We start from the raw sequence: 22,096 nt of genomic DNA, 5'->3' as shown, positions 1-22,096 counted from the left end.
AACTGCTGGTTGCACACACAGTTGTCTCTTAACCTGCCTCTGTGTCTGACGTGGAGACTGATCGAATTAAATTGTGTGTATAGTTTTATTTTTATAGCAAAATCAAACCCTTGGAGCAGAACTGTGGGATGTTTCAGGTCACCTCGTGAAGAAGCCTGATCGTTCGGGACTTTGTATTGCTGTGGAAGCAATATGGCCGCTCCTTCTAGTCCCTGTTAGCACCTTTGATGCTCAGCTGAAGGCTTTTCTGGGAGCCCAGAAGCAACAGATGCACAGACTCGTTTTCAGCATCACTCAAAGGCAGATGAAAGAAGGCAGACGAACATATTTGTTTAATGTCCGAGTTAAAGCGTTTCTGATCAAAGGCTCCTTACAGTAATGTCCATTTACATGCTGATTTGCCTCAGGATCAGCTTAGTGTGTGTGTGTGTGTCAGAGTCACAGTGCTGGTGATTCACAAAGCTATAAAGGGCAGGGTGAGCTCAGGAATGTGTGACTGAGCGGGACTGTGTGGGTGTGTGTACGTGGGTGGTTTGTAGGGTCATCAACAAGCGGAAACTCGGAGGAACAAACAATGTGCTGCTCTGGGTGCAGAGTTTGGACCCTCTGAGCCCAGCATCAGGAAGTTCCTACAGTCTGTGGGGATGGTGCATAAAAATAACTCATCTCATGTTGAACATTTTGATATCTGATTTTTATTTAACTTTCTTTCTGAATTTATTAAAATGAATTTCCTGTTTTATTTTGGTTTTTCTTATAGAACAACCTCCCAAATCTACGTTTCCATTCTTCGTCTCTTTTTTAACTTTGAGCTGTTCTGTTTGGTTTCAGTTTGGTCAGAGTTCACTTTATTATATACACACAAACACTAAATGGCTCTTACAACAAATGATCCATGTGTTGGTTTCAGCTCCAGTATTTGCTGCATCTTTGGTACCGTCACTTCCTTTGTTAATGCTAAAGTTATTAAGTTATCAGTAGCTGTCACATCCTTTTTCCTGCCTGCTGCAGTAACACAGCTGAACTCTATCAGCGGCAGTGAGATGGCGTTAGTGATTAAACCACACCAGAGCTTCCACTCTGCGCCGCTGTAGAAAGAAGACAAAGAACTGTCATTAGAGTGATGTCGGTCACTGACTGACTGGATGCCAGAGATTAACACAGCCCACGACACATTTAAAGTTTGCATTCAGCCGCCACACATCATCACATTTCCCACCGGTGTGTGAACATCAGCCTCCCAAGAAACAAGGCCGCTGCTGCTAGCGGTGCTAATGACACACACTGTCACGTTAGCTTTGATTAAGAGAGCCAGATGTTTGTAAGGACAGCGTTTAATCGCTTCCTTTAGATTGTGCTCAGGTTTGACAGTGTGAGTGTGTTCCCTGTTTTGTTAACAAGTAACCAGCTTTTTCTTTTGTTCAGTTGACGGCCATATTAGTCAGAAATCTCCTTTCTAAGCTCAGTGTTTCTTCATGATGAGGTTTATTGAAACTAACAGAGGAGCAAAAAAAGTGAACAAGAAGTTAAATATTAAACTCAGGAACGTTCGTGGGAGTCGAAGCTATTTAAGGACATGTGTGCACTCCCTTAGCCACCCATGCTCGTTGACCCAGGTCTGCTGTCACTGGTAGGATGTTGGGAGCAAACTTTTTAACGTCTCCAACCAAACTCGTTCTCGTCCTGCGGCTTTAAGCACCCGTCTTTCTGCTCGTTATCTTCTGTTTGTTTCTGTTGCTTCTTAGGAAGTAAAGGGAGGAGACAAGAAGGTGGACTGTGGCTCCATGTTTCACATTCCTGCAGTCGAACGAACACACACACACACACACACACACACACACACACACACACACACAGGTAGCTGCAAATGGAAAGTGCACGCCTGTGTGTGATTATTTATTTTAAATCTCTTCATGCAGGTCCATTCTTTGCCTGCGAGTGTCGGCGGGGGGTGCACCTTGCTGCCCTCTTACATCACCATTGTCGTGGTGACAGGCAGTTAAATGCGTTTCCTTATAAGGTAAAAGCGCACAGCATGTAGTGAGGAGGAGGAGGGGGGGCAGGAAGAGCATTTTAGTGTGACAATGCTGTCTGCTGCTGGGCAACTGGGCTGGCCTCAAACTCCTGTTTGGCCACATTCTCTCTCTCTCTCTCACACACACACACACACACACACACACGAGTTCCTTTATTCGTCCTTCATCTCTATCAAGCTACATGATTCACCTTTTAATATTTTCTTCTGTTGCTAGAAGAAATATTTGCGTTTCTGTTCGTTGTCTGTCTGTCTGAGGTGTGTTTGTGTGTGTTTAGGTGAAGGCTGCCGTCACCGAGTTGTCTTTGGATGAGATCAGCAGCACACGAGCAACATAAAAATGCTAACTATGAAGATTTATAGGTGTGGAAATGCCATGCTTCTCATACCACACATGCACAGATTACACTCTGACATCAAGCGTCTGCAGACTTTCCTCACACACACCATCATTTCCCTTCTTTGCTCATCGCTCTGCTCCCCGTTTGCTCAACGTCCCGGGCGGTTATCCTGCCACGACCTCAGCTTTATTGCTCCATTGTCTGATTGTAGCTGATCGAGGGAGCTGACTGCTTTGTAGTTTTTTCTGCCTTAATGATTAAAATAACATCAGCACTGAGTCACTGTCTTGTCACAGAGTTTAGTGCTTACTCATTTCACATGTGTCAAATAAAACTGAAGTGTGAGATAACTGTGATGGCATAATTGTGTTTTTTATTTTGCTGCTGATGTTCATTACCAAGAGCTCTAAAAGCAGGAAGGTGAAGTTTGGTTCTCACAAATATTATTTCTCTTCTCTGACCAATAACTTCCTCTAACAGGCTTCAGCTGGTTTCAGGTTGTCTTTTTCAGTCATTGTTACAATTACACTGCAGGTTCTGTGGTGTGAAGAGAAAAACAAGACTGATTGCGCGCTCGTTAATGCAACCAATGTTGGTCAACTTTTTTCAAGTGAGAAATAAGCTGTTGGTTACTCAGTGTTTCCCCACACAGCCCCGTACTTACTCGGATGAGCTGCTGAGGTACATTAACAGCTAATTAAATATATATTTTAAGACTCTTAAGATGATTTTAAACTCGTCAATGATTGTTGAATATCATTCAGCAGCTCTGCAGACTGTTTCTCCACCTGACAAGCTGGTTTATGTCGCGACCTACAATTCATCGGTGGAGCTGGAGTCAGTCTACGACACGAGGAACTGCCTGGAAAGGCAGCAGATGATTGCTCCATGTATATATCATGTATATATGTACTGTTGCTGCACAGCAAGAAGGTCCTGGGTTTGAATCCACCTGGGACTGTTCTCCCTGCATGCGCTTCCTGTGTCTGTCACTTCCTCTCGCAGTCCTGAGACATGCAGACATGCAGCCGCCCCCACCCAGCAACCCTAAATTGGATAAAAGATGGATAAATAAATATCAATAATTCAAACACTGGGCTTTGAATCATGCACTCCCTAACTTTTGCTTCTGAGTACTTTTCGTGCCTTCAGGTAATGAAGGTGTTTGCACTCACGATGGTCGTAGTCATTGTGGTTGCTGTCTTTGGCTACATGGCGGGGCGGGCTGCCAACTAATTGTTTGGCTAATAGGAGGAAGAGTGTTGATGCATGAGGAAGAATTTGGTGTTATGTGTGGTCAGAGGTGTGACAAGTTCCAAAAAAATATAGCTGCTAGTGTGACAGACAGACAAATGTTGCAAACTTTGACCAGTGAATGCACACCTTTCAATAAAGAGCACTGCATGCAGAACAGTGCCTGGCTGCACATCCATGTGGGAACACTCCTTATGTGCTCGTCCAAGCTGCTCTGAGTGGTTGTACAAATGTAAACGCTGCTATATGAACCGGCAGATCATCATCATTCCCTATCACTGCTGTAAGAGCGGGCACATTATAGTTACTCACAGATTCATAGGTACACACCTAGTATTATGGGCTATTAGTCACCTTCTCTTGTAGATATAAACAATAAATAACTTCTGTGTGTTCCTAGAAATTCAGCTTTCAGGCAGTAAGAGCCAGGAGGCTCATCACGTTAGTAAAAACCCAAATGAGTTTTCCTACAATTATTTGGTATTTGCTGATGATATGATCCACACTGACTCGATGTGAGTGAGACGTGTGGTCTCATCCATTAGTGCCTGCCTAATGCCTCCTGAGTAACAACTGCAGATAGATTTTCAGAAAATGCTTTTTCTTTGCTTTGAAGCCACATTTTTTTTTAACTATTAGCCTGATTAATTTTCTCATTTACATGTTCCAAAACTGTAAATGTGGAGAAACTGACACCTGAGTAAGTTTGGCTGTGCAGCATGCTTTCTAACAAAGCCATGTTTGGTGGACTGATTCAGTTTCCTGCTGCCTGAACTGATCAACAACAGAACCGCAGAACTGTCAGAGGGGCTCTGGAAAGATTCAGCCAGCGGTTTTAATAAAAGGCCGACACAAACAGCTGACGCTTCGCCCTGCCAACTGCTGTCAGGCCTGCCAAACCCCTGATTTTGGACTGTGTAAAAACACACAGACACACAAAGAGAAAAGTGGGTGTGTAATAATAATGACCTCAGCTCATTCAGTGATTAGAGCACTCGGGTTTTGTAATGGTGAACGAAGGGGAACACCACTTTGGCTACCGGCTGTGCCTCTGGAAGCTCCAACCAGCTCCTGCAGAACAGCTGGACGTGTGGAAAATGATGGGGGGTGGGGGGGTGCGAGCACCCACAGGTTTACGTTAACAGACAAAAAAAATCAACTCCAAGGTCAAAGGAAACTTTTGTTAAACAGTTACAGGCCTGAGTGCTTTCTTCTTTCCCTTCCTTTCTATTGACTTGTGATCATTTTAGTTGATCTGCAGCCAAGTTGAGCAGCATGTCGCTGTGCAAGGGTCATTATTTGTCTTGAAACTTGAAGGAGGAACATATAAAGTGTCAGATTTAGTGGAAAGAAAGAGTAAAGGTCACTTCCCTTGAGCATAAAAGTGTTTAAACTCCCCTCGGTCGCCTTTCCACGAGGTTCCAGTTGAACGTGTGGAGGTACGATAGATTTCAGGTGTATCCACAAACCCCGCCTTGGTCTGAGTGGGCGCCTGAATGGGATCCGTATCTGCTACAGGATAAGAAAGCAGCGCTCGTTGAGTCTATTGTGCTCGTTTTCAGCTCTGCATATTTAGTCTCGAAGATACTGAAACTATAGAAACTTTGGCCGAGGTGTTTGCTGGATGTGTCACGCTTCTGAAATGTTTCCTGACATCATGAAGTCAAACTTCCTCAGGTCATGCACTGCGGTATAAAGAGGTTGGCTGAGTCATTTGGTGGCAGCTCTTGGGCGTCTTTTAACGCCCCTGATTGTAAAATGATGTCAGTCGTTGCAACACCTGCCGTTATTGCACAGCATTATAGCGCACCTGAGGTGTGGCCTCCCAAAAGTGAAGAATGGTGTTCGGTGAGAGGCAGAGAGTGTCTCCTGCTTTTTGGAAATCACACAATATGGCAGCTTTAATTCGGATCGATCTACAGCGTTTGCTCGCGTTGATTTGTTTGGACACGTTGTAGTTTTCAGCCTGTAAGGTTTCACGCACAGTCAACTTTCTTTAACGGATTCTGGGATTCAGTGTCCCAGAGATCTGTTGAATGCAGCCCAGTCGCCTCTTTCTCAGTGAGCTCACTCTCTACGTGAGCCGGGCCGCTCCTTTTGACTCATCGCGGCCTTTACAACTTCCCGAGCGTCCTTCTCATCGAGCTGGGCAGAAGGACGCGTCTTCAGATGCTCGATTTGACGAGCTCTCCAGTTAATGTTTTACATTTGCATGCTCGGATTCTTCCGCTGCATTCCTGGAGAATTAGCATGGACATCATCCACCCCCCGTTTCCTGTGCTGCGCCTCTAAAGACTGGAAGTGGATTAGCTGGCTGCTGATTGGCTGAGGAGAAAAAGAAGTGATGGTGTGATATGAGAAAAACAGACACAGAATCAGGGGGAAATACTGATGCCAAGTAAGACTGAGTCGCTCTCTGTGAATCTGATTGTTGTCTCATGTCATTTATCTCCCCCTCAGTGCTTCTGTGAGCTGATCACACACGTCCATGTTTTTCCTTTCAGCTGCAGAAAACCTCTGACTCATTGTGTGTGTTTGTGTGTGTGTGTGTGTGTGTGTGTGTGTGTGTGTGTGTGGCACTGTGGTCATTGTGCTTGTTGATTCAGCACAGATGCTCTAATTTTGTTGTGGCAGCTCTGAAGGTCCTCTTAAATCGGTGTAAACAAGCACAATGTTTCAAGATGATGATCATCTTTTGCACATTCGGGTTTATCCTTTTTATGAAGATCTGTAAGAAATCCATGGTTTCGTTTCACATCTTAATTTTCTGTAAGAATGGATGAATAACAAAAAATGTGTTGATTACTGGCCTGAATCTTTTATCATGAAAACATTAATAAAAAAAACACAAAATGTTACATTTAAAAAAAAATGATAATAAATTGTTACTTTTCGCCTAGGTTGTAAGGTCTGCCTTGACCATGTTTTCCATTCATGAGTTTCTGTTAACGTATTTGTGAAGGAGTGTTTGGATTTGTTGGAGAGGTCCTTCACTTTGATAATTACAGGAACGTAAAGAAACCGCAGGCCCAGCTCCACTTTGTGATCATCTCGGCCTTTTACCAGATATCACCGACTCTCTGTTTGGACTGAACTGTTTATGTGATCATGTTTAATAGCCCACTTTTATGTCCTCCATTTAAATCTGAGCGATGCTGTGTTGCCAAACAGCTACTTGCACAACCGAGATTTCTTAAGGATGCATTACAAGAGCTTTTCTCACTGTCAAGTGATTTTTGTGTACAGGAACAAGCTGACATGAACCAGAATGATGGCGAAAGGAGGAAGGAGACGGGGAGAGAGTGAAGATTTGTTAGAAAGGGAGTTTGAGGGAGGAAGAACATAGCAGGCATTCCTGACATCTGTCGTGTGCAGCAGAGCTGACAGTCGCCTTTGATTCAGCGTGCCTCTCTCAGCCCGCTCCTTACCTTTACCCGTCATCCTGTCACCACTCTGCAGTCTCAGGCATGAAAAAAAGCAAATTTGCAGAGATGCTTGTGGTTTGTTTTGCCAGCTGAAGAGGGTGGAGTCGCTGGAGCGAGCGCCGCAAAGTTGAGACAACAAAAATGTATTTTTTCCCTCCTCCCCCTCCTCCTCCCCCTCCTATCTGGATAATTTTATCTCCTGCTGCAAACGGGGAAAAAAGTCCGACACATCTGGAAAGCAATAATGCACAACATTTGGTGCAAATAAATCTGTTCGCTTTCTTTGTGTGCTCAGTTGCTATAAAACACTCTTGCTTTGTGTGCTTGGTTCATCCAGTTTGGTTGGTCTCCTGTTCTGGAGAGCAGATCAAAGCCCACTCTGGGAGCCTTTTGTCTCTCGTCGCCGCTCGTCCCTTCATTTAAACCCAGGAAGAGCCTCATTAGATGTCGCCCCGCTCGGCCGCCTCCTGCTATGAGCTGTCACCGAAGAATTAAAGTCTCTGACACAAACTGGTTTATTTGAACAAACAAAACATGATTCTCTGCTCGCTCGTCTTCAGCTCGTCTCCGTTGACACTCGGGATGAACTTGGAAAAATCTTGCTTACGTGGTGGAACTTAATAATGTGTAACTTTCTGGACCAGATGGAAGTTGGATATTAATTGAATGGTTTTCCATTTTTCTGTTAATCATTGATGCCTATTGTTGACAAACTGGGTGGTGTTTACCCTCGACTACTCCACCAGCTTATTGCTTCACTGCAAGTTACTCAGCTGTTTCCGTCTAAGTACCAGTAGTTGTTTTTTCTTCCCTGGTGTAGACTTTTAAGAGCCACAGTGATGGTGCAGACTTTGGATTGTTATTAGTTTTAAATTTAGAAGACAAGAAGAAAAGTTCTCTAAAAAAATGAATTGCTGTCTTTTAAAGAAGCCGTTTATATTTAATGTTTTTGTTTTAAACTTCTGCTATTGTGCGTTTACACTGTCAGTACGATCACTAATGTAACAGCCTGCTAACCGTTGAGGGTTTGGTGCTTCTTGTGGGTTTCATGTTGACAGCAGAGTTTGAGACCAAAGACGGGTTAAACCCAACGCTGTGACGGTTTCAAATTGAATGTTCGCTCCACCTGCTGTAACAGTATTGCGATAATTGTGTGGCCCAGGTGAAGCAGCTACAGGTTGGTGTGGACTTTAGCTTAACTTTCCTATGATGTAAAAACTGATGTGGAGTCAAAGGGATGCGTTTCCTCTGATGCTTATGGGCCTAATGGACTTCAGTAGATCTACTTGTTACTTACACAGCTGATGTTGATGAATGCTGGAATTAGGGCTGCTCGATTATGGCAAAAATGATAATCACGATTATTTTCACTGAAATTGAGATCTCGATTATTTGACGATATTAATTTAACCCTTTAAGACCTACCATAGAACCAAGTCCGCCAGAGCTTATATTATTTTTTTACATGTTGTGGAGCCATTTGTGGGAGCATTTCAAGTTGCTATACATCAATACAACTGTTATAGCCCATATTTTAATAATATGTATGCATTAAGTCCATAGTAACTACATTAATTGCAAAAAAGTGCAATAAACTACAAAAAAATTGAAAATCGTTTTTGTTTTTTACATATATTTCTACTTGGAGAAATTTAAGAGATTTATCCCTCAAAACTTTAAATACAAAAAAATTGCAAAAAATAGTTTACAACAACAGGAAATTCATTTTGAGTGTCTTCATAGTTTTTTTTTTTTTTTTTGGAGATACAGCAATTTTTATATACTGCAGGAAAAACGAAAAACAATCCTATGATGCACATTTACAAAGAAAACAGCATGTGCATCAAAATAAACTATTTCCAGCAGAGCAATTCGAGTTCTAAGCATCCCAGAAACTATTCAGTAAAGTCAAACATGACTTATAAAAACACCAGTATAGGCTTTTAAGGCCTACAAGTAAAAAAACTTCATTTCCGCGAAAATGACGTCACTTCCGGTTTCGGGCAGGAAATGGCGGACATGCGATAGTTCGCGTTGACGTCTCTTTCAATGTGGGAAGTGTTACGAACAGCTGATCGGGTCGGCAAAGCGTGTTTCTGGAATATTGTGTTTTTGTTCCTGCAAGCGCTTTTTATGCAATTTTTGCAAAGCTATATGTGGAAGGAAACCGTGACCTAGGACAAGCTGATGGCATAAGATGTAAGTACAACTCCTCAGGTTTCATATGCAAAAAAAAATATTGGCTAGCTTACATGGTTCCGGTTCTACAGGGATTTAAAAATCCGAGCTTTTTTTTTTTTTTTTAAACTTTATTTATCACATTTTAGACATACAGTCGAGTAAAACAGGGATCGCATAAAAGATGACATTGTGGTAGTACAATGAGGAACAGAGAGAGTGACAAGGACAGTGAGACAAAAGTGAGTACAAAAAATAAAATAAATTAAGGGGAACATAAATAAACAAAAGTTTGCAAGAGCCAAAATCAAGTTAGCAGTTTCAATCGGTTATAGATGTTAACAGTCTTGAGAGCCTTAGTGTTTTTGATGAGGAGATTGTCCTTATATATTGTGCAAGTTCCATTTTTAATACAAGAAGTTCAGGCTTTCTGCCGAGGACTTTGCTTTTGTGTATATGAAATTTTGCCAAAAATAAAACCAAATTTATAAAGAAGAAAGCATCATTGTCCTTGTCTTTAAAATTATAATAGCCAAAGATAACATCCTTATAGTATAGTTGAAGATTAGGGAGAACAGAGTCAGTAATAAACTTGTGGAAATCCTTCCAGAATTTACATGTAAATTTACATGACCAAAACAGATGAGAAACTGTTTCAGGTTGCTCTTGACAGAAGGTACAATTTACATTTATTTCAGCCATAAATTTGGACAAATATTGTTTGGTAGGGTAAAATTTATGAATCAACTTAAAGGAAATCTCTTTAATTTTGTTTGTTAAGAAAAACCTTTGTGGTAAAGTCCAAACTTTTTTCCATTCAATATCTGTTACAAAATTGGCCCAATAAAATATGGCTAAAAATCCGAGCTTCCCTCAGGTCCTCTTAATTGTTGTGATGCGTGTTCGAAATGCAGAGAAGTGTGCTCGATTTGCCACATGGAGCAGCGCGAGAGTAAAGCACGAGGGAGGTGCTAATAATCGGCTCAGTCATTTTTAATGATCGTTGAAAGCCCAGATCGTAATCGAGATTAAAATTCGATTAATTGAGCAGCCCTAGCTGGAATGCTGTATGCAGTGTTTTTAATATCTGGATTTGTGGTCCTAAATGTTACGTCAGATTAATAAACTGGCACTCGGCCATCAAGTCTTTGGAAGTATCCGATTTCGACCAATGCGCCAGAGTGTAACTGTCCTAAAGTAGGACCAGAAAATAGTCCCCAAAAACCAGGTTCCAGAGTAGTTTGTAGTTCCTGCAGTGTGGGCGGAACAAAAAGGAGGTTTGGAAAAAGTCTCATTTTTAAGACCCCAAACTTTTATATGGCGGACTAATGCGTCCGCCAAAGCCCTGAAACGTAAACGCCAACCACATCAGCCTCATATTCTCTTTGCAGTCCGCTGCTGTGTCACCATGTCTTTGTGCAACGATGGCCTGTGTGATTCGTTGCCCAAGTCACCAGCAGTCTTTATTGACACACAGCTGGACAGTATTGCCTCATATAATGTGTAAATATGCAGACGCAGTGGGCAAGAGACCATTAAAATGGGAGTGTGGTATTATGTCATGTGTGTGCCGAGTGATACGATGGTTCCAGTTGGAATGACTGCAAATAAAAAATTCTGGATTGATCAACTTCTCCTTTTTTTTCCCCTTCTGTTAGCGAGAAATAAAACCAACATCTTTCACAACATGGAGTCAGAGACCAGCTAGAAAATCCTGAGCTACAGTTATTTATTGCATGAATGTTTTAATGTTGTTCCTATCACATAGTCAATGTGTGTATAAAAATGCGGCCCTGTTATCGTAAGGGGACCCAACTGATCCTAAAATAGGTCGGGGAGGCTGTGTGTGAGTGCAACCTGACCCGTGGAAGGACTCTGAGTAACAAAGACAGGAAGAGACGTAATAAATGAATAAATAGCCACATCGTTTGACACTTTGCCCCCTTCCCTCCCTTTTCTTCCTTACTTCCTGTCTCCTTTCCTTTCTCTTTACCTTGAAAGTTTCCTCTCATAAAACAGCAGCAGAACACTGAAAGCCTCCACGCAGCTGCTGGAAAACTTCCTGCTGCAGATAAATGAACATGTCGTCATTTATCTGTTTTTTTTTTTTTTTTTTTTTTTTTTTTTTGCTGTCAGGTTTTAAAAACTGGAATTGTAGTTTGGATCAGAGTGACGTTAAGTCCCTTTACTGTAAAAGAAACTGTTGCATAACAGAATGTCAGATGATGCATACTCAGAAGCTTGACTGCACCCTGCTATATGTTATGCTGTATGCAACTTGTGAAGTTTGACTTTGCATTGCAGCCAAGCACAAGCTGTGTTACTCATCATTGTTTACATAGCTGCAAAGAAGTGACATTTGCACGTGGTTTGCTTTTGTTGGGGGGGGGGGGGGGTAAATGTTATTTGCAGGGCAGCTTGGAGACGAGCAGCATCTTACTCTTTTAACTCACACTTTTGATGGAGCATGCATGACTCAATCTGTGGATCTCAGGACTCTGCTTAGCATTTCAGTTGCCCAGATGTTGGTTCTTTGGACCACTGACTGCATTTGGGCCAGAAAGTTATCTTATTAGCTAGATGTAAAACACCTGCAAATTAATGCCGATTTGGATGATAAATACTAATAAAATAATAGAATTGTAGCACAGACTGTAGCTGTGACAGCAGGTCATATTATTGTCAAATGACTCCATAAATGTTCCAAATTGCACCAACTGAACAAGCACAAGAGGAGACGACCTGCTCCTGTGACTTGAATTAGTGAAAGCGAGCTGAGCCAGACGGCTAACATTAGCCGGTCACACACAAAGACCCTGCAGAGTCGTTATGAAGGGAGTTGTGTGGCACCTTTGCAGAAATGAATTCAGCTTTTGAAAATCCTTTTTAAAAAAAAGGATCCAATAATAATTCCTCATTGTTACTTTTTCTTATTATTGGGTTTTCTTCCATGAGGTTAACCCGCGTCCAGACTTCCAGCCAATCAGACTAAGTGGTCATTAATAATGCAGTGTGTTTTTTTTAAAGTGGACAGCACGGCTTTCTGGAGGACTGAGGGGAATCTGGCCTGTAAATCGAAGATGTCGTCTGGTGTAAAACAAAATTCGTTTGAAGTAGATTGTTTCTTGGCGTGCGTGACACATCTGATTGTTTCAGGGAAATATGCTCGTTCCATGTAAGAGATTAAAACTGTAAGTGTGCATTTCCCTGTGGAGGGAGAGTCTCCTCAGTCTGCTCCGGTTGGTTAATGACGATGATCTCAGCCTGTCCTGTGGCAGCAGAGAACTCAGGTCCACGAAGGCCCGGGCGGGGCTTTTGTGCTTCCTGAAGAGGAGGGGGAAACTTCAAATAAAACATTTTATTCATTTATTTGCTTTTCTTGCATCCTTTAATTTTCTATTCATTTGTTTCTCATAAATATCTGTTGATTGTCCTCTTCCGCTTTCATCCCACCAGATTGCTTTTTTTTTTTTTTTTTTTTTTTTTTTTTTAAAACCTCTTATCCCACATCCACCCATCTGTGACCCTCATTTAGCTTCTCACTGTAATGGTAAAGTTACTTTACTTTTTAATTAAGGCTGATTTTTGGGTTTTTTTTGTTTGCTTTTTTTTTTTTTTAAATCGGAGCTAGATGGATAAAGTGGCACCATCTGAAGCTCTGTTTGTTTTGTTTCAGCCTCTTGTGGGCAAAATCAGATAAAAGATTGTTTTTCTTCTGTTTTTTAGCAACATTTTTCCATCTTTTCCCACATTTTTATCACCTCTTTATTCCTCCTCCCGTTTTTGATCTTTGCCTGCACCCCCCTCCTCTCCATTTCCTCTGCCCTCCCCTCCTAACCTCCTCTCCTTAATCCTCCCTTTCCTTTGTTTCTGTTAGCTGCTATATTAAGGCCCCTCCAGAGAGTCTGTGTGTCTGACTGAACGCGAGCGATGGTGCTTGTTGAAAACAGTTGGCGTTGAGCTGTTGACTCACATAATGGCATATCTGAGGGGGCATTAGGCCGGCCAAGAAGCACACGGCAATTACATGTTTGTCGTCTCCCTCTGGGAGGTGTGTGTGTGTGTGTGTGTGTGCCGTGGTGAAAGATTGTCCGTACATTACTGACTACCTGTCAGCGCACGAGGGAGGCTGCCTCAGTCTGTGTGTGTTTGTGTGTGTGCACACACATGTTAATGATCACCTGTCCAGACTTGAGAGGATAATGAGACTGGAGGAACCTCTGCAGCAGGGCTCCGCTCCGCCATCCTTCTGTTCTTTCTCTGCTTTGCTGTCACGATTAGCAGAAGTCCGATGACCGCGCGTATTTGGGAGCATCTCGGCCGGCTTTCCTTCTGCCTGTAGAAGCGTTACGCCTGGCTTTGGCACTGCATCCCACTTGATCTTTATCGTTTGTTGTTTCACAGTCGGAGATGCTGCCAGTTGTCTGAATGTTTCTATCAGCCTCAGGAAAGTGTTGATCTGCAAACAGCTGTTCACTCGTTTAGCTTCAGGCTGGTTCCTCCTTCTCACTCGTCTTAGTTCTCAAACTAGGAACACTCCCAGGTTCCTCCGACCGTGGCTCCTGTGGGACGGCACAGTTTCCCACTCTGACTGCAGCACGGCTGTCCTGATGTTCTTAAATGAAGGCTTTGTTGTTTTTGGTCCGTATGTGTTGACAGAATAAACATGTACATTCAGATTGTTCACACACAGAGCAAACTGTCACACGGACAAAGTGGAGGAAGTTGTGCAGCAGTAGCAGCACTGCTGTGTCACACGCCACAGCCCTTTTTTAATTGGTGTGCATCTAAGAATAGGAGGCCTCGTGTCAGGCCAGGCCAGACTAGTTACTGAGCTTTATTCACAGGGCCAGGCCAGCATGGTTTTGGCCCGGCAGAGTCTGGTACAGCCGGTCCAGACTTCTATGGGCCGTCCAAGTTCCTTGAGGTCGTACCTCCTGTCAGCAGGTCCACATATTACCCCTTTAAAGTGGACCTATTCTGCTCGTTTCTCTTTATTTTTATTCTTGGACTCTGCTGGAGTACTTTGCATGATTCGCAGTTAAAAAATAAGCGCCGTTTGTCTCACACTGGGCCTTTGTGCAGCCCCTCGGTTCAGCCGCCGCCTGAGATGAGCTGAACGGTTTGGAAGAAAAACATCTAGAGCAGCCTGAAGCCGGAGCTTGTGGTTCACGAGGATACTCGTACATACGCCGACCCCCATTACTTAAATCTTTGCTCCATATTTCAGATCTGCAGTTGTTGCAGTTTATATATGACTCAGAAAATAAGGAAGAGCATCTTTACCTTAACTATCTTTGCAAACCAGATGCAACAGCATGCGATATTTTAGCGCTTCTCACGCTGACACAGCTGATCGCTGTACTGCTGAGTCACTTTCTCATCTCTCCAACTCGTGCTGGCTTTTTTTTTTCATTTCCTCTTTTCAGTGTTTTAATGAACAGAGCTGTTGATGCAAAAATGAGTAATGAGCAATTACATTTAGTTACAATTTTGGCCTCCATCCATACTAAAACGAGAATTATTCTAATAATAATAATTATTATTATTATTTATTTGACTTTGAGGTTGCAAACGCAGGCTTAGAAGTCCAAACCTTCCCCGGGCTTTAGCAGGTTTTAATTCAGCCCCTTTTTAATTTAAAAAGTTGATTTGTATTGTATTAAAGCAGTGAGTTAAATAATAGTGATTTTTGATTTTGGGCATAGATTTGTGCAGCAGGTGAACGCCGCTGCTACAAAAGGTGTAAAATTATCTGTGAAGTCACGGAAAGCAAAGAACTATCTGTTGATGTTTGAGCCTCACACTTCAACGCATGCTTGGCTCTAGACGTAACAGTCGTGCACATCAGTTCAGCGTTTCTGCCACCAAACAGCTCCGTTTCCTCCTCCGAGCTCACCTCACTGCATGTCCGAGCCTGCCCGGCTGGAAGCCTGTTTTACTCGCTGACTGCTGCCGGTACAGGAGGAGGGTGTGAGAAAATCTAACTGACATGGAGTGTGTGTGGTTTCACCACCTCTGCATAGGCTCCCCGTGTATATTTATAAACTGTGTGTGTGTTTCGAGAGGAGGTGTCTTAATCATGAGAGTGTGAGATGTGAAATACATGAATCATGAGACCTCAGCAGGTACTAGACTGATGGGGTGTGTGTGTGTGTGTGTGTGTGTGTGTTGTATGTAGTCAGAAAGGTATGTAGGTATGTAGTCAGAAAGTTGCACATTCATTAGAAAAAGGGTGTGGAGATAATTGCTGCGTGTGTGTGTGCAACGCTTGAAGTTGAGTTGAAGTCGGCAGCAAAACTGGAATTTTTGTGTGTGTAGGTGATGTAGATGGATATTGAATTCTGGTCTCTTAAAAACATTCCTGTCCAAGGAGTGGTGCATGTAAACGAGGGTGATGGACAGCATCACTGTGCACAGCTTGCATGCTTTCACTTGCCTCACATGCATGAATTTCTGCTTTGTCCTCTGACCCTGTAGCCTCGCACATGAGAGACTGTTGAGGGTTACACTGATGACTCGGCTGCGCACACACACACACACACACACACACACACACACACACACACACACACACACACACACACACACACACACACACACACACACCAAAATCAGACACTGGAGTTGTTGGTTCAGGAAAAATAGAGTGGCGACTCAGTGGGGTTGATGAATCCCTACAGCTGATGACAGTATTTGTCTGCAATGTCCCATCAGTTTTAATTAAATGAATAAGGAAGTTACCGTTCATTAAAGATGGTGTGGTAGAAGGATAAACGACTGATGGTAACACTCACTAACGGATATTTTTGTTTCTGGGCTAAAATGCGGAATAAATGGGACGAAGAAAAATCTATATTGTTACATAGTTTCATAGTTCTGTTACTCTGGTAACATGTAAAGGTGAGAGTGGCAGTAAGCCAACACATACTGCTAAAGTTATGTAATAGATGGTAGAGGATAAGAGCCCTCATGCCTTTAAAAGTAAACAGTCTTACCACGGAGATCCAGCATTACTCACCTCAGACCTGCATGGCGGTCAGCTGGTTATCCGTGTCCTCGGCTCAGGTCAGAAATCCTCTGATCTGATCTGCTGTGTGTGGCAACATGTGGACAGGTTTAACAGGCTTCGCTGGCACTCTGTTACCTTTAAATTTAGCCAGTCCTACAAGTACACTACACCCAGCTCCGCTGGCATGAAAGACACCGAACTGTGGGGATAAAAGACGCAAATGTGCAAGCCGCTTTTGACATTTTGCATTTTAAACGCTCATTTAAATGTCATCCAAGAGTTAGACGATACATGTCTGGTTAGGTTCAGTGGACTTTCATCAGCCTGCTGGTGAATGGACGGCAAAGCTCTCGTAGCTGCTTTTTCTTGCATAGTGTCCTCTCAGCGTGGTTCACATTGGCCTGTAAGATCCTCTCAGCAGCTCCACTCCTTGCTGTCAGTGAAGGGCCTCGGGCAGAGGCAGGCTTTGTGTGTCCACTATAAAAAACAAAACACAAACTGAACTATGACAGACACGCAACAGCCTGATGGACTAGCCTGAAGGGCTGTTTTAAATTCAGATGAAGAGTCCTTCAATGCTTGGTTGAGGTCTGACCTTTGACCCTGGAGGAAGGCCACAAATGCTACTTTGCCAGTAGAGTGATTGCTGTCACAAGCATGATGACATCAGCAAAATAGGCTTTACTGTCAATGGAGCTCTTTTATTTTATTTTTTTAGTGTGTATATATATAGAGGAGAAGACCAACACTGCCTTTCAGTTTGTTTCAACACAGACGCCATTTTTCTCCACCTGCCCAGGTGCATCTCACACATGCTAACCAATGAAAAACGAGAATCAAACGTCCCGGGTTACCGTTTCTCAACTCACTCATCCAAACTAGAGACGGAAGTCATCTGTAACAGGCAACCAAAGCCGATTAAAACAAATGAAACATCAGCATGCCCAGATGTGTTTGAGAAACTCATTAGACAGTCATGACCTTTAGAAACGTCTGAACTTTTTGTACAGCTCTTATTTTTTTATTATTTTCAACTTCTTTCAGAAAACTGTTTCAGGTTTTGAGCTCAGTTTAGGCTCAGATTCGGGTTTCGTTGAGGCACTGAGAATAGAGAATACATTCATGTAAAACGTCCTCACAGAATCAGCCAATCAGACGTGTGTGGGTTTGGTGTTTTTAATTAGTTATTTTAAATTTAGAACTGAGAAAGATCATATAGTGTCTTTTATGGGTTTCCTGGTTTCTTTTTAGTACAAACTCATTTCAGTATTGCTTTCATATACCTTTTCACTGCTATTATAGGTGCTGTTTGTCCGCAGTGAGAACATAGAGCAGTTATTTCAGTACAAACACGTCTCAGACCATCACACGACACATGCACAGCAGCTCGATTTCTGTTATTTCTAAAGTCTAGTTTTAGTTTTGGTTTAAAAGTGTATTTTTTCTCTACACTTGGATTTGGTTTAGTTTCAGTCAACTTTACAGTAACTTTACAGAGTGGAGCAGAGAGAACGGCTCGTAGCCTGAATGTGGCCTCAAACACGGCACTGCACTTACTCGGGTGCCCAGAAGTACATTTGTTAAGTTTAAAGTGGACTGAATAATACGTTTGTAGAAATGGCTGAAAATGGAGACTCTCCTTTTTTTTTCTTTTTTTCTTTTACTTTCTTTTACTTTGCAAAGCGCAGGTGTGCGCTTGTAGATGTTGTGTGCACCACTTGGACTCTGTAAGGAATGCCAGACATCAGCCCTGTATGAATGATGGGAAATGGGCTTTGCAAGGCGCATTGTGTAAAGTATTTTCAAACTGTGAAACGTTGAGTGAGCGCGAGGTGAAATACACTCTCAAAAGCTGTTGCAGAGAAAGATCAGAAAAGGAGTAAACTGTTGATATGTTTGGACGACGACAGTTTGCCGGCGTCGTGGCTCCGGTGCGGCGTCTTGGTGACAGCTGACAGCCGTGTCCAGTGATGAATGCATCTTCGCTCTGATTGTCTGCTCTGTGTTAAACCGAGCTGTAACTTCCTGTCGTTGCAGTGCCACTTCCTCCTGCATTGTGTGTTAGCGAGGGCATTGTCTTTTGTCACTCTTCCCCCTCCTGCCCACCAACCTTGTTTGTATGTCATTTGTTTATGTGAAATGTATCTCCTCCTCCTCCTCCTTCCTCTCTGTCCTCGGCCTCATTCTGTGTAATTGTGTGTGTCGGGTGGAGGGGGTTGGTATCGGGCAGTCTGGGGGAGGGTCAGGGAGAGGCAGAGGGAGCGGGCTGAGGGAGTGTACGGGGGGCTGAAGGGTGCCATTATCCAAGAGGCTCAATGGGTGCTTTGTGCCAGTATCCACAGTGGGATAGCGGGGAAAGGGGCAGGGCGGCGAGCAGCACCCTGTCATAATGTTTATGAACACACAGCTCAGGAGACGTGGAGTAACGGAAGTGTGGGTGGGTGAAGTGGACTTTAAAATATAAACTGTTAACTCTGGTGGAGGCTCATTAAATATGACCAAAGATTGAAAATTGATATCTCTATTTGTTGACGTAATCCTTGTGAGCTGATGTTTAAACCCTCTTTGTACGAGGGGCAGCCAATCAGAAGTAAGCTGGCTCCTCAGAGGAGAGGAGCTTAACAGCTCATTTCAGAAAGAGTGCAAGATGGTCTGAGACAAATCAGAATGAGTTTGTGAATCATGCAAAGCTACTGTAGACATACACAAGGCTGAAAACACAGACATACTGGAAATGAGCACAAGTCCCTTTTTAAAGCTGGGAAGTTATCAAAGTTGTGTCTGTTGTGTGTCCCGTTTGAGTCTTAGTTTACATTTTGTGCTTCCTTCCAAGTGCGCTGATGCACATACTTGGATTAGACTGGTTATTTAGTTTTTAAACAAACATGTGCACCAGTTATCTCTCTGAGCCTTGGGACATTTTCAGCCTATTACAAAAATAAACTTCCCAATATTTCTCATTTAACGAGCACTTGCCATTTTAATGATCGTGCACATAGATATAAACACTGCTAGACTGATGTGTGCTCATACTAAACATGGCCTGTCTTGGCTCTTACTTGGTAAAGGGGGATAACATGTAGGTCATGTGGGCACACAACTCTGACTGTGAGCATAGAAGCTCCACCCACTTTAAAAAACCTGCTGTTTGCATGTGTCAGCCAATCAGAAGAAGGTATGAGTCAGTATGAGTTAAGTGAGGCCTGTTCCTGTGGACTGCAGCGGAGATGGGTCCACTTTAAGCTGGATTCAGTTATTTTTATTGTTAAATTTTATTCAGCACTAACATACAGCTTGTTGCTGTGCTTCCTTTTGTTTTACCTTATGTCTTTATTTTCAAACCCTTCCTGCTGGAAAGTCATCGTCACTTCTCCTACTGGACTGTTCCTCGTGAAGCTACACCTACATTTCATCTCCAGAGCTTTCACGTTGCTTAAAACTTTAATCTCTCAAGTACATAAATTACAGTTTTTCTGTTTTGAACAATAACAAAAAATACTGACCTCAATCTCTGCTTGCACCATTGCTGAAAGTGTGCATGCTCGACCTCCATGGATTTTAGTCTCTTGGCATTTTTACGCACTTTCCCCAACTTGCATAATGAGTCATGTAACAAATGAATGCATCCAAGTGTGTTAGACAGTCTGATGGTGTGCTGCAATTGGGATGTTTGGAGAGTGACGTGACAAAATTTTGTTTGAAGTGTTTTGCTACTGAAATGCCAACTCCACATTTTCGTGTGTGACATGTAGTTAAACTTTCACATCGTGTTTCTCCCTGCACTTCCTGTCTTATCAAAGTGTCTCCCTGACCTCCCTTCCTGCCCATTGAATTTCATTTTCTTTCATTCACTATTCAAAGTGGTTTATTATCATAAAAGCTACACAAATATTTTGACCCGGGCTGCAAATAACCCCAATTGTCTTTTTTTTTTTTCTCCTTTGCTTTTGCGCAGACGTTCACGGCGTGGTGCAACTCCCACCTGCGGAAGGCCGGCACGCAGATCGAAAACATCGAGGAGGACTTCAGGGATGGGCTCAAACTCATGCTGCTGCTCGAGGTCATCTCCGGTGAGTCACCGTCTGACCTCAGAGAGCCGGAGTCGTCAGAAAATTAGGGCGGGTGTACAAGTTTTTAATTAAACGTCTGCAATAACGAAGTGTTTCTGGAGTGAGTCACACAGAAGCCGCAGAAAAACTTGTGGGTCTCGATGAGAGGGAAAAATATTTTCAGATGTTGACGATGCACAGCATCTCCGGGGTGTCGTCGCCCAGTTTCCGACATCAGTATTAATCGCAGGCATTTAAAGACACAGCAGGGTTTGTAGCAGTGGAGCTGTTTGTGTTAGCGCTGCTGTCATTCACTAATGACGTTTGGGCTCAGATGTGGCTTCCTTTTCAAACTCACTCCAGTTTTGAGGGAAAACTGCTGTAACTTAAACCTCCCTGAATGTTGCCGTGGAAACATGCTCAACCTCAGCTAAGTGGCTCTTTTCTCTGTTCCTGTGTGTTTGCAGGTGAACGGTTACCCAAACCTGAAAGAGGCAAGATGAGGGTCCACAAGATCAACAATGTAAACAAAGCCCTGGACTTCATCGCCAGCAAGGGAGTCAAGCTGGTGTCTATTGGAGCAGAGGGTAAGCCTTCATTCACGTTACTGCCGGCACGAGTGTGAAGTCAAAACTCTCACTAACTGCAGATCTAATCGGAGCGGTTCGCTTAAATGTTTGAAAGCGTGGCTGAAAGGGAACATTCGTGGTGATTTTGTACTTAGTGGTGAGCTTCGGCTCATTAATGGTCCTTAAATGGGAGCCACTAATTGCAGCTGTAATGTGAGTGAAAGCGATTCAAAGCAGGAAGACGTTAAAACGAATAAGGCCTCTTAATGTAGACGCAGATTTTCCTTTTTTCATTATTTTCTATCAAAGCTGTGCTCACTGTGCTGTGGTATGCAACAGTGTCAGGAGGCTCCGGACAAACAGGGCTCAGACTATGAAGTGTAGGTACGGTTTGTTGGTGGTCACGCTCCAAAATTTCCCTCAATCCAAAGAGTTGAGTTGTATTTATTTAAAGACACTGTATTTTCTAAGGAGGGCCAAAATGAATTAAATATGAATTTAAATAAATAAAAATTATATATATATATATATATATATATATATATATTTATTTATTTTAAATGAAATGAACGAGCATTTAATTAATTATTTAATGGTGTATTTAAGTGTATTTAGTTAATTCATTTTGTCACTCCTGGCTCTCCATAACTTCCCTGATAAGACATTTAAGTAGGGGTGGGTTTTTATAATCGATTTATCGATTAAAATCGATTCTGGCTTGGATAACGTAAAATCGATTCATTAAAATCCTGAATCGATTTTTTAATATAAATTTATTTTGCCCGAAATGCCAGAATCTCTGGTGAAATCTCACAAAATTTCAACAACCACCAAACAGCTAAGACAGTAAATGAGAGCAGGAACATGGATTCTGCACAAAGACTTAAACACACAGCCCAACCGCGGATCAGAATCAGTGAGATGTTGCCTTTCTCACAGTCGGGGCTGAAAGCCGACAGCGCGCTGATTCTGATCTGTCGGCGGTCCGCGCTTTGTGCTCACGCCCTTTATGCGCTGATTCTAAAGCTGTTAGTTTTATCTCTCTCCAAACAATATTGACTGAACCAGCAGCAAAAGAAGATCCAAACTAGGCTTCACATAAACAACGTCATGAATTCACTCTGACTTTTATTGTTTTGCTTAGACCACGATGCACAGCTCTCTCTCGCATGCTCGCTCTCTTGCGTGCTCTCTCTCCCTCTCTCTCTCTGTACTGTTTTCTGCATTATTCGC

The 22,096-nt window shown here is 42.8% G+C and overlaps 1 protein-coding gene and 2 long non-coding RNA genes across 3 annotated transcripts in view; 2 read left to right on the top strand and 1 right to left on the bottom strand.

Moving 5' to 3' along the window:
- The window catches only part of LOC146503888 (alpha-actinin-4-like), a gene marked incomplete at its 5' end in the record, with an annotated part of 62,101 nt that overhangs the window by 18,404 nt on the left and 21,601 nt on the right, over positions 1-22,096 (top strand). Inside the window, 2 exons of the mRNA XM_085130539.1 lie at positions 20,201-20,315; positions 20,762-20,881. Coding sequence (XP_084986665.1) covers positions 20,201-20,315; positions 20,762-20,881 — 235 coding nt within the window. The remainder of the gene's footprint in view (positions 1-20,200; positions 20,316-20,761; positions 20,882-22,096) is intronic.
- On the bottom strand, positions 11,457-12,820 carry LOC146503890 (uncharacterized). Its single transcript, XR_014868666.1, has 2 exons — positions 12,730-12,820; positions 11,457-12,693 (listed from the first exon to the last, which is right to left on the bottom strand). It is a non-coding gene; the product is annotated as an uncharacterized LOC146503890 (long non-coding RNA).
- LOC146503889 (uncharacterized) lies at positions 14,152-19,948 on the top strand. Its single transcript, XR_014868662.1, has 2 exons — positions 14,152-15,381; positions 15,423-19,948. It is a non-coding gene; the product is annotated as an uncharacterized LOC146503889 (long non-coding RNA).

The sequence above is a fragment of the Neolamprologus multifasciatus genome, chromosome 14 (assembly GCF_963576455.1).
Source record: "Neolamprologus multifasciatus chromosome 14, fNeoMul1.2, whole genome shotgun sequence".
NCBI classification, from domain to species: Eukaryota; Metazoa; Chordata; class Actinopteri; order Cichliformes; family Cichlidae; genus Neolamprologus; species Neolamprologus multifasciatus.
The sequence above is the reverse complement of the archived record's forward strand: the minus strand, read 5'-3'. Positions and strand labels throughout refer to the sequence as shown.